This window comes from Euphorbia lathyris, chromosome 7 (genome assembly GCF_963576675.1).
Source record: "Euphorbia lathyris chromosome 7, ddEupLath1.1, whole genome shotgun sequence".
In the NCBI taxonomy this organism is placed as follows: domain Eukaryota; kingdom Viridiplantae; phylum Streptophyta; class Magnoliopsida; order Malpighiales; family Euphorbiaceae; genus Euphorbia; species Euphorbia lathyris.
This window is the reverse complement of record NC_088916.1, coordinates 78,083,965-78,100,278: the sequence shown is the minus strand read 5'-3', so window position 1 is coordinate 78,100,278 and position 16,314 is coordinate 78,083,965. Positions and strand designations below refer to the sequence as shown.

Here is a 16,314-nt window from a genome sequence, read left to right as displayed (position 1 = left end):
ACTGCAAAAAAAAAAAAAACACTGACAGTAAATCCTGGATCTGTCACTTTGTATCCATGACTGTTTCCATATCCGTGCACATAGCTTTGAAGTTATCTTTTGAAAAATTGGGGTTTTATTTTTCAACTTTGATTTGAATTGCTTCAACTTGTTTTTTTTTTTTAATTTAGGGAAAATTTCCTTTTTTTTTATGGAATCCGAGTTTTCATTTCGAGTTTCTGATCAATTTATATTTATATTGCAGGATCGTTAATTTGCCGAGCATAACAGTATTTCATTTAATATGGCATCAGAAAGGATTGAACTTATCGGAGAAGAGTCTGCTCCATGTAATATGCTAGTGGAAAGGGTTGAACTTGTGCCGAAAGTGCCTGCTGTGACATTCGGTACATCCCGGGATATAACTAATATGCCAGTTCGAAGGGCTGGAAAACGGGCTGCTCCGCAGCATCGTTCATGTAAAGCGAAAGGTACATTTGAGGGTCAGAATATAGAAATTGTGACACCTATTAGAAGTATACTATCCATAGAAATGTCTCGAGAGACGGAGTCTACTACTCTTCATTCCGGAACTGCGAAAATGGTTGGTCCGCCAACATTTTTGATCAGGCCTTCCTCCCCGAAGAAAAAAGACTGGGATAGAATTGGAGCTTTTAGTAAAAATGTATTGTTTCTAACCGGGAGTGCTGCCACAGGACAGATGGGACCATCTATTGGACGCGTAAACATATGTGAATCTGACGATTCTTATTTATTTCGCGTAGCCCTACCAGGTGTCAAAAATAGTGAAAGTAAGTTCACCTTGCCAAATTAGACAATTTGAACTACTACAAGACATTGGATTAATAACCTTATGGTGTCGATTATTGTTCATTTATTGCAGATGATTTCAGCTGTGTTGTGGAAACTGATGGTACAGTTCGTATAGAAGGTGTGACCACAACAGGCGAGGAGACGGTAGAGCTTAATTCGAGAACATTCGTAATGCTGTCGAAAAATCTTTGTCCTCCCGGGAAGTTCTCTATCGCATTTAACCTGCCAGGTCCTGTTGATCCTCGGCAGTTTGTAGGTAACTTCTCTAATGGAATGCTAGAGGGAGTTGTCCTCAAATCAAAAACTGACAACGATTCTGTCCTCAAGCCAGAAAAGGAGAACGATTTTGTCGATAACTTCACTGCGGGAATGCTAGACGGAATCTGAAAGTATGAACAATTGGAATCTTTTCTCCTAAAATCTGAAACATACAGAATCTTTCTTATTGTTATTATTACTAAAATTTATGTTTTCTCTTAATGTAATGTATGGAATTGTTTTTCTTTGTTTGAAGTAAATTTGCAGCAAGATGAAGTCTTTGAAATAATATAGTTTGATATATTTATATCGGAGCACGAACGGACCTATTCGGCTTTAATAATCACTAATTTCCAGTTTTTTTGTGACTAACTTTATTTGACAGATTTAAATATTATCATTTTGACAGGTTATTTCTAACTGTATTAGTAACTGAATAAATATTTTAGATATAATTGATGTTAGCTAGGTCTAATGTGATAATTAAATAACGAGTTAAATAACAGTGAAACAGTCTGTTTAAATTCATGGTTACAGGTAAATCTGGGCTTTTCAAAAAAACGTTAGAAGTTCAATTCATAGTTACGGCTAAATCTGCACTTTTCCAAAAACGTTAGAAATTCAATATATTATAAATATAGATATTAAAAATATAAAAGAATATATGATTGCATTAAATGAGTTTTGTTGTATTTAAAAGTTCAATGAATAATAAATATAGATCTTTTTTTTTTTGGGATGTAGGAAGGCACTAGGCTCAGGAACAAAAAAGAAAAGAAAGAGCAAAAATAAATCCTAATGTACAATCATTCTAATCGTCCCTCGTGGTGACACAGGGCAAATGTGCCTACGAAGTTTGCCATTCAGTTAGCTGCGTGATTACCTTCCCTGAAAATATGTTTTAGCTGTACTTCCCAATTTCTATCTACGAGTCTCTGACATTCACGTATGTACTTCAGTCGTGTTTTGCAAAAGAATGATAGTTGATGATGAGTCAAGCTCGACCTGTACTTGTCTGAAGCCCTTAGCCCAAGCCAAACAAAGCCCAAAGTATAAACCCCATATTTCTGCTAACAGCCCGAACAAATTCCCAAATTGATTAGGAAGCCCCTTTCCACTCACCTGAGTTATCTTGGATTAGTCCCCCCACAGAGGCGGTTCCCGGATTTCCTTTGCTTGCTCCATCTGTATTCACTTTCACCCAACCCGGATCAGGTGGAGGCCACACAACCCACCTTGCTTCCTTCTGTTTAGTCGTCTGAACCAGCAGTCTCATTTTCGCCGCCACACACTCTCGGGCACGGAACTGAATTTGATCCGCTAGCAGTTCTGAAAATATAAAAAGAATATTCTATTACATTTAATGCTTATATCCAGCCTTAAGGGCTGCATATATCAAAACTGTTAATTATATAATATAAAATTAAATCAATATGATGTAGGATTACATTAGGATTTAGTCTAAAAAGTTGATTGACTTTTTGAATTTACAAAGTTTCTCATTATCTTCCGAACTAACTTAAAATGATATAATTAACTCTCTAAATCCACTTGTCAGAAAAAGATTAGTTTTGGACAAATTAGAAAATATATCACTTTAAGAAAGTTTAAGGAACCAATGAGTCATTATAGACAAGTTTAAGGGGCTAATGGTGACATTAAACAAATTAATGTGTGCAATAGGTGATTTTAAGTAAATTCAAACGGCTAACGAACATTCTATAAATTCAAAGGGTCAATCCGCATTTTGAGCCAAGCTCAAGGCTACTGAACAATTAAACGTACTTATCGTATGTGCAAACATGGTAAATTAATCTGCTAGTTCCCAGGCTAAAACTGAACAAACTTCGAATTGTATTATTATCTTGACTTTAGATAGAACTGTCAAATTTTGATACAACACGATTTATAGAACCAACCCAATTGACACAGTTATCAAATATGTTGCACCTAGAAAAACATTTGTAGACTGCGGAAATGTTTAGTCCATCAACATTTCTGATGAGGCCTTCTTCCCCGAAAAAAAAGAACATTGAGACGACAGAATTAGAGCTTTTCGTAAAAATGTACTATTTCTAATGGGTAGTGTTGCCATAGGAAAGGTAGGACCGTCTATCGGACACATGAACATATGTGAATCCGATAATTCTTATTTATTTCGTGTAGCCCTACCGGGTGTAATAAGGACCACATTAAAGAGTAAGTAGGTTTTTCAGGTTAAGTTCAAGCAGGTTTAATGTATTGAACCTTTTTCTGCTATTTCAAAAAAAAAAATTCTTTCAAGCTAAATGATAATTTATAAAAGTTAGTTTATTTTTGCTCAACTTAGAATTCGTGATTATTGTATGGGACAACGGTCAAATTTAATCTAACGTTTTCAGAAAAGTGTAAATTTAGTCGTACATACGAAATATTGCAAATTTAACATTAACGTTTCTAAATAAGGTCAATTTTAGTACTATATCACCAAATTTTTTAACACTCTGGTTTACTGGTATTTAACTATCATATAGGATCTTCCAAACATAAATTATGTTATGATATTTATTGACAACCTCACTTATGGAATGCTAGAGGGAATATGAAGTGTGAACAATTGGAACAATCTGGACACTTACTTAGAGGAGGCACATCACACTAGTGATAATTCATTTGATTTTAGAGAGAGAAATTAACAAATAGGAGAGAGAGAAGAGAGAGAAAGAAGAATAAAAATAAGAAATTAAAGAGAGATGGAAAAGATAGTGTATTTGATTTTTATTCTTTATTTTGAGGTTTGTTTGTGATAATTAGATAATAAGGCGGGTTAATTTATAAAATAAATAAATATAAGGACCAAATTAACTCTTTTTCCTTTGACTTTTAACATCGTTAGTCAATTTAATATATGTTTTCTAACGAAATGAACCTCAAGAGGAATATATTCTGCAGAAAAATTGGCTCTGTTTGTTTGAGGGAAAATATTCTGCAGAAAAGTATTTTTCCAATTTTCCAGTGTTTGTTTGGGCAGAAAAATAAGTCAAAGGAAAATAAGTGGTAAGTCAATGGAAAATAAATGAAGAAAAAACATTTTCCCCAAAACATACGTGTTTAGAGAAAAATGGGAAAAACGTTAAAAAATGTAAAAATACAAAAATATGAAACACGAAAAAATATGAATAACATGAAAACGTTACAAATCACGAGAATATGAAAAAAAAAACCCGCAAAAAACATGAAAAAGTGAACAAACGTGAAAAACATAAAAACGCAAAAAGAAAGCAAACACTTGAAAAAGCACAAAACATGAACAACGCGAAAAAGTGAGAAAACATGAATCATACAAAAACGTGAAAAATACAAAAAACACGAAAACGTGAAAAAATACGAAAAACACGAAAACGCGAAAAATGCTAAAACACAAAACGTGACAATAAGTGAAAAACGCGATAAAGATGAAAAGACAAAAAATGCAAACAAAACACGAAAACGTGAAAAATACGAAAAACATGAAAAAACGTGAATAACACGAAAAAAAAAACGCGAAAAAGGGAAAAAACGAAAAACTAAACGTGAAAACACGAAAAATGAAAAGAAAATGCAAAAAAAAGACAATAACGTTAATAATACGAGAAAACGTACAAAAAATGCCAAAAATGTGAAAATGTGAAAAAACGTTTTTCGTGTTTTTAACATTAATTTTTTTTCACATTTTCGTGTTTTCCCACTTTTTTCCATGTTTCCATGTTTTTAATTTTTTTTTACTTTTCGTGATTTTCGCATTTTTACACTTTTTGTGTTTTTAACAAATTTTCATGTTTTTTCACGTTTTTAGTGATTGGAAAATATATTCCAGTGTTATAGCCAAATACCGGAAAATATTTTCCAGTGTTGTTGCCAAACATAGAAAAATAATTTATTTTCCTGCACAATATTTTCCCTGTATAAAATTTTACAGAACATAATATTTTCCCCTAAACAAACGGGGAACCAATAGTTTTACATATATAATACTAATAATTAATATTTATATGTATACTCAGATTATACGTATCAATGCAAAAGAATTAAACAGGGCTTAATACATCATTTGCCCCTTGAACTTGTCCAAAAAACTTGATTGGCCCTCTAAACTTGCGAAGTGTTCCGATAACCCTCTGAACTTGTATAAAATGTTCAGTTAGCCCCCTAAACTTGCGTAAAATGTAATCAATTGATCACCCGATCGCATAAAAGTAAGTTAAATGCGGAAGATGTATTCCACGCATCTTAGAATGTTATTACATAATTAAAAAATAAATTAAAAATGAAGTTATTACTTGCTCAACTATACAATTTGTCTTCTCTAATATTAGAACTGCATACCCCGATTTTGATCGTTTTACTTTTTTTTAAGACTCATATAATACATCTTCCTCATTTAACTTACTTTTTTATGATCGAGTGATCAATTGATTACATTTTACGCAAGTTCAGGGGGCTAACTGAACATTTTATGCAAGTTCAGGGGGCTATCGGGATACTTTAAAAGTTCAGGGGGTCAATCAAGCTTTTTGGACAAGTTCAGGAGGCAAATGATGTATTAAGCCAATTAAACAGTATTAGTAAATTAAAACATAAAAAAAATCCGATCTGTATCTTTACTTAATAATAAAAAGGTTAATTTCAAATTAAACCTTGTGATTACACGTTTTTGCATATCACTATTTATGGTTCATTTTATTACAAATCGAACTTTATGGTTTACAAAAATTTTTATTTTTTATTGACTTTACCAAACTTAGCCGATAATGATCTTAAAACAAAAAAAAATCAAAAATTAAATGATATTTTAAAAAGATTTGACATTTAGATGTTTTTTTTAATGAAAGAGAGTTAATGTTTAAAAATAGAAAACTCCAAAAATGATTATTTTGAGAAATAAAAAATATGATTTCATAATAAATATGATATTAAATAACTTTAATTCTTTGAAAATTTTCATTTTGAGGTCGTTCTTAATCAAATTCATTTTGAGGTTGGTATCAGCCAAATTTGATAAGATAAAAAAATGAAAATCTTACAAATTTCAGAATTAGATTTGTAACAAAAAAAACAATAATAGACACCAAACGAATCTACTTTTAAATTATCCCTAATAAAAAAATAAGGATATTTTAATATTTATGAATCAATCATGTAGTATTGAATAGACCTGTTCATGAGCCCATTGGTCCGCCCAGGTCCATTCTGTTGGGTTTGGATATTCATATTTAATGTTTGGTCCGGTTCGGTCCAAGCCCGCAAAAACCCATACATAAAATGGGTTGGGTTTGGAATTAGTCTCAAAATCCCAAATGAACCCAGTCCGGCCTAATATATATATATATATATATATATATATATATATATATATATATATAAAATATTAATTGTGTGTAGTACATTAAAGTAATATATTAAAAAATAGGAAATTAACAATTAATAATATATCTAATTAATTGATAATCTCAAGACTTTATATGGTAAGAACTTTGCTCTCCATTTCTTTGGTCTTCGTACGTGTGTCTTAAGGCTTGGCTGGGAAAATGTGAATAATAAGATAGTCTTCTCAGAGGAATACATAAGTGGTGATGGACTATATATAAAAAATTACTCTTCATGCTATTGAAAAAAAAAATAAGGAAATTAATATCAACTAAACGTTTATAATAATTACATTAGAAAAAAATTATTTTATTTTAATTTTTTAATATCAACATTTTAGATGGCCGGGCTAGGCCGGGTTTAGAAATTACATTTTATAGTCTAGCCCAGCCCGGCCCGAGCCCGATATAAATATAGGTGGGCTGGATTGGGCTTGGATGAAGTAATTATACATAAAACCCGATTAGGCCCGACCCGGCCCAACCCATGAATAGGTCTAGTATTGAATAAAAAAAGCAAGGTATCCACGGATACTCGTATAAAATTAAATACCAACTAGGTATTGAATTGTATCATTGATACTTTTTTTTTAGAAAAATTACGAGTTTATATAAAGGCTTAATACATCATTTGCTCCGTAAACTTGTCCAAAAAGGTTGATTGTCCCCCTGAACTTTCAAAGTATTCCGATAGCCCCCTGAACTTGCATAAAATATTCAGTTAGCTCCTGAACTTGTATAAAATGTAATCAATTGATCAGTCAGTTGTAAAAAAGTAAGTTAAATGTGGAAAATATATTGGATACGTCTTAAAAAAAAGAGTAAAACAATCAAGATCGGGGTATTGCGGTTGTAATATTAGAGAATACAAGGTTTGTAGTTAAGCAAGTAATAACTTCATTTTTACTCTTTTCTTGTATTATGCAATGACATTCTAAGACACGTGGAATACATCTTCCACATTTAATTTACATTTTTGCAACCGAGTAATCAATTGATTACATTTTATGTAAGTTCAGGAGGTTAAATGAATATTTTATGCAAATTCAAGAGGCTATCAAGACACTTTGAAAGTTCAGGGGCCAAACAAGTTTTTTGGATAAGTTCATGAGGCAAATGATATATTAAATCTTATATAAATATCCATGAATTACAAACATAAGTCAATCAGACGTATGATATAGAAAAGAGTGTATCTAGCTACTAGATTAGGTGTTGAATGAAACATTATAACCGTCGTTTGCTTTAGATCTCAACTTAGTACAAAGAACACTATAAGAGAGAGTCACAGGTCACTTTAGAACTTGTTGCGCTAGGTTTATTTGTGTTCCACTATCTCTAATAGTTGCCTCCCACTACTACGGGATGGGAACTAGATGAAGTGTTGAATGAAACATTATAATGGTCGTTGGATTTAGATCTCAACTTAGTATAAAGAACACTATAAGAGAGAGTCACATGTTACCTTAGAACTTGTTGTGCTAGGTTTATTTGTGTTCCACTATCTCTAGTAGTCAGGGGGGATCAAAAGAGGCATTCCTCCCCCCCCCCCCCCCCTAATGAAATCTTTCATAATTTGGATTTCGAGTTAGTAATTTCACTTCTTTTTCCTTCCTTTCTTCTTCACTTCATATCAGAAAAAAAAAATTTAGTCCAAAAAGAAGGGTTAAGTGCAAAAATACCCCCAACGTTTTGGGTCAGGAGCAATTTTACCTCTAACGTCTAAAATTATGCAATTCTATCCCTAATGTTGGAAGCCAAGAGCAGTTTTACTTCTAACGTTGATAAATTGGGTCAATTTGAGAAATTCATCAAACTGTCTTCTCGGTCATGAATCTTATCATCTACACTTCATGTTGGTCCCGTATAATTAGTTCCAAGGGGGGGGGGGGGTTAGGAACTAATATAACTTTTTCCTTTTTTAATTAAGCTGACTTAATATATTTTCTTGAGTTTGTTAACTCAGCTTTGGTCAGCACGGCCGATTGTAGCGTAAGATAGCTTTAGTCAGATGTTGACTAGAACTATTTTACATATGAGTTGGGAATTGACACTTTTGTGGTCAGCTTCCAACTCAGCACTCTTATTTACTCAGTGTCAATTTAAACAATTTATATGCCGAGTAAATATAACAAGCAACACATCCAGACATATATATATTAAGAGAGTTAGAGATTACTCAGCACGACTTATCTTGGTTCGGCCTCTCCGCCTACGTCCAGTCCCCAGAATCCCTCCGGGCTTTTTAAATCCAATACTGACCTCTTTAAAGGTAGAGCACAAACCGTTTACAAAGCATTTGAATATGCAAGAGTACCGTCCTCTATTCGTCTACTCAACTCCTACTAAGTGCTATAACCAAACGCCTAGATTTCTCTACCACTAAGCACTCAACACCTAGTACTCAGCACAACACTCTTAATTTTACAATTGATACAATCTGTTCTTTTCGAATGAAGAACACTTTAGATGATTACAGAAAATCAATCTAGCTTTTACACAAGAATAGAAATTTGGTGTAAGATCTCTTTTGGTTTTTGTGTGCTTTGTATGTATACTCTTTTTGTTCTTCTTGTAATCGGCTGGTGATCCAAGAATGATCATGTCCTTTTATAGTTGAGGTCTGAAGCAGAAATGGTTTGTATCTTGGATTTGTCCGTTGATCCAAACGGTTCCTTTTTGAGACAAGGCTCTGGTCAGCTTCAGACTTACAGGCCAATCCTGTCGTCTGAATTCCACAGGCGTCAGGTTTGTCCTCTTCTCACAGATTTCGTCTTCTTGTGCCAGTTTGTCTTTTAGCGACAGAACAGTTGACCCATGCATCTCAAGATTGGCTTTTGCGTAATTCCAAGGTTTTTATTATTGGTGTAGACACTTGTCGGATCTTGTCTTTTAGCAAACGGATCATTCATGCTGTCCTGAAGATCACTTAGCTTGACTTTGATAACCGGTGTCTTCGATTGTTGCTAATACAAATACTGAGTTCTCTTTTACTCAGCTTTCATGGTCAGCTTCGTTCTGCAAGATAGTTTTCAAGAAGACTTTGCGTTCTACTCAGCTTCGTTGATTTTTTTGATCTTTAGGCTTTTATTCTGAAGATCTTTTATCATGCCGAGTTACACTGCACTCAGCTTGTGCTGTATTCTCATGCTGACTTCGTCTTGTCTTACTTTTTTATTTCCATTTGTATTTATATTTATACTCAACATCGAACAAACATATTAGTACAATTAAATCAAAGCACTTAAATTTAATTGTTCCTTAATCATGGATTAACTTAAATAATTTTGTCAAATCAAAATCATGTGGAAATGTGTTTCAACAAACTCCCCCATTTTGATGTTGGCAAAATATTTAATTGATGGAACTCAGCATTGAGATTCCCCATGATTGAAATTCTTTTTATGCTTCTGAAATTACTCCCCCGTAAGGGTTGCATCTATTGACTTAACTTAACTCTAAACCTTCTAAGATTCAATTGAGTAAAGTTGAGGCATGCTTATACTGACTTAGTTCAGTTCTAGACTTTCTAAGATCTAATTCAGATGAGCCTAGGTCAGCTTTCAGAAGAGGTCAATATGTGGAATATGTTTTGACTCAGTTTTGATACATGGTTAGTTTGATATCAGAGTTATGGGAAAACATTATCAGAGCAGATGTATCAAGTCTAATGTATACTGAGTATATTCCATTTTCTTTTGTTTGTTTGTTCATTAAGACAGATCAGCATAAAACACAATACGTAAGTAAGCATCACATAAGATTAATCAACTTTGAATAAGAGATGCATAATTTCATAGATAGTCAGCAAGTCAAGATACATCAAAAATACAAGTCAAGAAAAACTAGCGAATCTAGCCAAGCTATTTCTTCCTATTGACTTGGGCAGGATTGACTTTGCCTTTTCCCTTTTGTTGCTGCTGACTACTAGATGCGCCGCCTGCTTCCCTTGAGTGGTGCTGAGTTCTATCATCTTGTTCGTTCTCCCCCGTTTTGCTAGTATCGGGCGGAGGAGGAACGAAGGTGTCATTGAGAGCAGCACGAGTTAATCTCACGGAATAAGCCTTAAGCCTTTTCGTGCTTTCCCTTAGACCATCAAAAACTGGAACACCATCGTCCAAGGTAGCACCGGGAATTAGGATAGAGGCACTGAGCATACTCAATATATATTCTTGAGATTTTCCTACCCATGTGATAGTGTCAGTCAGCATAGCATAAGCTTAATGGTACATCTTAAGCAAAGCCGAATCATAGAACTAACGTTGAGCATTCGTGTGGCGCACATGTTTGTAGGTGGCTCAGGAGTATTGCAACAGTTCGTTCGTTTTGAGTTGGCCAGTTTCCATTTCTTCCTTACTCAAGTTAAGTAGACGGATAGCTTCGCTAATTTGTTCGACCGAACATTGAGAAGTTGAGGAGATTAGCTCGCGAGTGCCGGTCAGCTCAGAGTTCAACTTGGTAAAATGTTGATTCAACTCAGCAGAGGTAGCATAGCCCGTGTTGACTGCAGAAAGAGCATTAATTTGGCTTTGAAGGGAATCCATGTGATTCACCATCATTAACTGCAGTTCGGCCAGCTTGACGATGGAGGCTTGCTTGGGTTGCTGTGTTTGGACTGTTGTCATGATACTTACTAACTCTTTGAGACCATTGATCTCATTGAGGAGCTGAGTGATAGATGAGATTTGTGGTGACTCAACATTTGCAAACCCAGCAGCATCGGCATGAGAAGTGTTCAAATCCTGGAGAATAGTTTGAGCAGAGTCAATAATGCGACGCCCGGACTCAGTAGCATGAAGATAGGAATATGTTGCCTCAGGAATTTGCTCAGTTGCCGAAATTCCAGTGGAATTGGAAGGTCCAGCTTGGTTAACAGCTGGGCTTTTGTTTGGAGTAGAAGCGGAAACTGACTGCTCAACATTCTGCGATATCAGATTGGAAGGAGGTGGATCGGCAGAGATATTGACTTGCTCAATGTTGGTTTGAGTTGGTGTAGGAGGAGTCCACTCGGTTTGAGCAGGATTTTCCTTTGCATGCTTTTTACTTTGAGCAGCTTGGACTTCGAGCTCTTGCTCGGCAGGGATTGGATTTTCTGGAGTCTTGGCTTGCTTTTTCTGAAGTTCCTTTGGAGAATACTCAGTGGGATTGGAGAAGAATTTAAACTGCATGTCCGAGAGATCAGTGATGGGATCTCGGAGAGGAGAATTACCCAGAAGGTCAATAACTGGAGATCTATGAACATTTTTCTTGAGTCTCCTTAATTTCTTAGCCTTTGGAGGAGAGGGGTCAGCTTGAATAGAATCAAGAGATTCAGAAGGTGAATTTACCCTTAGGTCAGTATTGAGTTCTTCCCCGGCCATGTCTTGCTCTGTGAACTCAGCATCAACTGTCTCTCTTGGCACAGTTGGATTCTCAACCTGCTCAATATCCGCTGTTTGTTCTTGCACAGCATTATCTTCCTGACATGGCTCAACATCATCACACTGACCTTAATTGTTTCTTAGTTCTTCTGCTTCTTGATTAGCATGGATTTTCTCAAGATCAATTTCTTGACTTCTGGCGAAATGCGAATCATCGGAGATTACGAAATAAAGAGGAGCAGCATCAATAGGACTTAACTCCGAGGATTTCTTTTTCTTTTTCTGCAATGGTTGCTCTGGAGTTTCCTCACTCTCTTCTTCAGGCTCAACTTGCCTTTTTCGTTTCTCTGCTGACTTAGGTGTGTCCTGAGTTTGCTCAGCATCAACTTTCTTCCCCTTTGATACAAACCGGATTTTCTTTGGGGCAGCATTAACATCTTTAGAAGAAGTTTGGATAGTTTTCCTCTTCTTTTCTTTCTTGGTTTGCACCTCCCGTGCAACATCAGCTTCTTCCTCATTTTACTCAATGACCCCTTTTCCCTTCTTAGACTTGAGGGGTTGGTTGTATACTAACCCAAACAGCAGAGCCGCTGTGATTTCAGTTCCCCAAGTCTCAGTTTCATTAATCATGTCTATTTGATGATCTTCAAGGATTCTTGTAATGAGGGACCCCATCCTGAGTTTCCCAGTACTTCGTTGAAGTGCACCGATAAGGAACACCGGCATGTTGAGTGGTTGATAGGTCAGCATGTGCCAGATGAAGCACTACTCGAAGTTTGAAGCTGATGATGCTGAGTTGATTTTAGGGAAGATAAAGTTAGTCAGGATGTAGTGAGCCATCTTTTGATTCTGACCCATGCATGTACTAGCTATTTCCCTTTTGTGGTCCTCCGGCTTACAGAACGTCACAGAGTGGTCAAGTTTCTCCTTTGTAGTCCTGAATTCTTTCCCTTTGGCTGGCAGTTTTAGCAAGTTTGCTAGATAAGATGGGGTAAGCATTATTTTTTGGCTTTTGACATGGGTTACCAGATGGTCAGCATCTTCTTCGTCAACACAGAGGTTGGAGTAGAATTCCCTTACCAACCTAGGGTAGGTTTTACCAGGAAGGGAGAAGAGTCCAGCCCATCCATTTTTCGAGATCCACTCACAGAACGGTTGCTCAGCCGTTATGAAGCTTGGAGAGGACCACCGACAGCGAAGTACCTCATGGTTCTTAACACTTTTATAGATTTTAAGGAATATCCTTTCCTTGGACTGCTTGTCCTTCTTATTCTTCTTCTTCTTCGAAGAGGTTGCGAGGTTAGCTTGAGGGCTCTTACTTGGAGTTTGGTCATGCTGACCTTGTTCTTGAGACTTGGTGGGAGTCTCGCTATATTCCTACTGAGCAGGAGATTGAGGGTTTTCATCGGAGTGGTTGTCGTCGTAACCGCCACCGGAGAGATTTTGGGAATCCGACATGATTAGAGGTTTTGAGATTTTTGAGAGGTTTGGGGTTTTTAGATAGAGAGATTTTGATTGCTAGAAATTCTAAGTGTAAAGAGGTAGAAGTGGGAATTCATCCACTATTTATAGAGGCTCGAATTGATCCAATACGTTGAACTAGCCGTTTTACCTCGAGATGATCACTTGACAAAGATCCTGGCATTTATGACACATTCGGCGCGTGTATTTTCTTAATTATTTCCTACGTCATCCTAGATGGCTATTTAATACGCGTGCTAGCATTAAATGGTGCAAGTGGGCTTTACTCAGTTTGTTAGAATACTGAACGTTTGTGGTACTAAGTGCATAGTTTTACATAGAGGGTTTTCATACTACTTTAGTAACTCAGCTTAAGATAATCACTCAGCATGTATGTCTTACTCAGCATATGGTGATTTTCTATAACACATATTAAGCTCAGCATGTAGAAGTTACTAATTTAGCACAAGTCACTTAGCATGGTAATCACTCAACATTCAATTAGGCACATAGTATTATTGAAGAGGATTAGACATACCGATTGCTTCCCTTAGTATGTTAAATTGCTCATGAGCCAGAGGCTTAGTGAAGATATCCGCAAGCTGTTCATCTATTGGTACATAGGTCAGCTTGATCTCCCCTTTTAATACATGATCTCTGATGAAATGATGCCTTATACTGACATGCTTCATCCTGCTGTGTTGGATTGGATTTTTGGATAGGTCAATAGCGCTCTTGTTATCGCATTTGACTTCAATTGTTTCTGTTTTTACTCCGTAATCCTCAAGTTGTTGCTTAATCCATAGGACTTGTGCAACACAGCTTCCAGCAGCTACGTACTCAGCTTCAGTTGTAGACAGGGCAACTGATGACTGCTTCTTGCTGAACCAAGATACTACACAGCTTCCAAGGAAGTGACAGCCTCCCGAAGTACTCTTACGCTCTAGCTTATCTCATCCATAGTTAGCATCAGTGTATCCAATGAGTGTGAAGTCATTTGAGGTTGGATACCATAAACCTGCATTAATTGAGCTCTGCAAATATCTAAAAATTCTTTTTATAGCTATAAGGTGAGATTCCCTGGGGTCAGTTTGATATCTTGCACAATAACATACTGAGTACTGAATATCAGGTCTACTAACGGTAAGGTAAAGTAGAGAGCCAATCATACCTCGATATAGCTTGCTATCTACAGATTTACCTTTCTCATCTTTGCATAGGACAGTGTCAGTACCCATTGGGGTTGATATGGGTTTACAATCTTCCATATCGAATTTCTTTAGCATTTCTTTGGCGTACTTGGACTGACTAATGAAGATACCATTCTTACCTTGCTTGATTTGAAGTCCAAGGAAGAAGTTGAGTTCGCCCATCATTGACATCTCGAAATCAGTTTGCATCTGTTTACTAAACTCTTTGCACAAGGATTCGTCAGTAGCACCAAAGATTATATCGTCTACGTAGATTTGTGCTAGCAGGGTATGTTTACCCTTTTTCTTAATGAACAAGGTTGTGTCAGCTTTGCCTCTAATATAGTTCCTGGTCAGTAGGAAGTTGGTCAACCTCTCATCCAAGCACGTGGTGCTTGCTTTAGGCCATACATGGCCTTCTTGAGTTTATAAACATGGTTTAGAAATTTTGGATCTTTAAACCCTGGAGGCTGACTAACATATACCTATTCGTTTATAAAGCCATTAAGAAAAGCACTTTTAACATCCATTTGATATAGTTTAAAGTTCATATAACTAGCATATGCATACAAAATTCGTATAGCCTCTAACCTAGCAACGGGTGCAAAGGTTTCACCGTAGTCAATGCCCTCTTGCTGACTATAGCCTTGAGCTACAAGTCGGGCTTTATTTCTGACTACGTTGCCTTGCTCATCTAGTTTATTTCTAAAGACCCACTTAGTTCCTATGGTCTTTTGATTTCTAGGTTTTGGTACTAAATCCCATACCTCATTTCTTGGGAATTGATCAAGCTCTTCTTGCATAGCATTGATCCAATATTCATCATGCTTAGCATCGGCAAAGTTCTTTGGCTCATTTACTGAGACGAATGCAACATTCCCGAGATACTTTCTAAGCTGATCTCTTGTCATCAGCTTGTTGTCAGCGGCATCAAGAATGGACTTCTCCGAATGTCCTCTTGGAATTTTTATTTCTTTAGGTAATGTTGAGTTGTCTGGAATAGGTGTTTCTACAATATCTGCAGGAATAGATTGGTCAGCAAAGGTAATTTCGGGTTCATGTTTACCTTTGGTCAGCCCTTGTACTGATGACTCAGTGGCTCCTATTTGGTCAGCGGAAGCTGAGCTCGGTTCATCTTCGGCGGACTGAGTTGTCTTTCCTGCAAGGTCAGTTTCATCGAACTCTATATGGACAGACTTTTCAACAACTTGAGTTTGTTTATTATACACTCTATATGCTTTACTTTTAGTTGAGTACCCTAAAAAGATCGCTTCGTCAGCTTTAGCATCAAATTTTGCAAGGTTATCTTTTGTATTGAGTATAAAACATTTACACCCAAAGGCACGAAAGTAGCCAATGTTGGGCTTTCGTCCTTTCCAAAGTTCATATGGGGTTTTCTTAAGAATAGGTCTAACTAAAGCCCTATTGAGTATATAGCATGCTGTGTGGACAGCTTCACCCCAGAAATACTTTGGAAGCCTTATTTCACTCAGCATTGTCCTAGCAATTTCGACAATTGTTCTGTTCTTCCTTTCAACCACCCCATTTTGTTGAGGCGTTCTAGGAGCAGAGAAATTGTGGTCAATACCACCGGCTTCACAGAATTCATCAAACTGTTGGTTTTTGAATTCTCCGCCATTGTCACTTCTAATATGAGCTACTTTTAGGTCTTTGTCATTTTAAAGCTTTTTAATCAATGTTGTGAATATATCAAATGTTTCATCCTTGCTACTCAGCAAGATGATCCAAGTGTACCGAGAGAAATCATCTACAATGACTAAGGAAAATTTCTTACCTCCCAAGCTGAGTGGCTGGATAGGTCCGAAAAGATCCAAGTGTAGTAATTCC

General features: G+C 36.2%; 1 protein-coding gene across 1 annotated transcript; it reads left to right on the top strand.

Annotated features, from left to right (window-relative positions):
* The first annotated feature begins 262 nt into the window (after positions 1-262).
* Positions 263-1,200, top strand: LOC136200483 (alpha-crystallin domain-containing protein 22.3-like). The gene is made up of 2 exons (XM_065990858.1): positions 263-791; positions 884-1,200. The coding sequence occupies exons 1-2, from the start codon at positions 284-286 to the stop codon at positions 1,198-1,200; spliced, it is 825 nt and encodes a 274-aa protein (XP_065846930.1). The 5' UTR covers positions 263-283.
* The last annotated feature ends 15,114 nt before the right edge of the window (positions 1,201-16,314 follow it).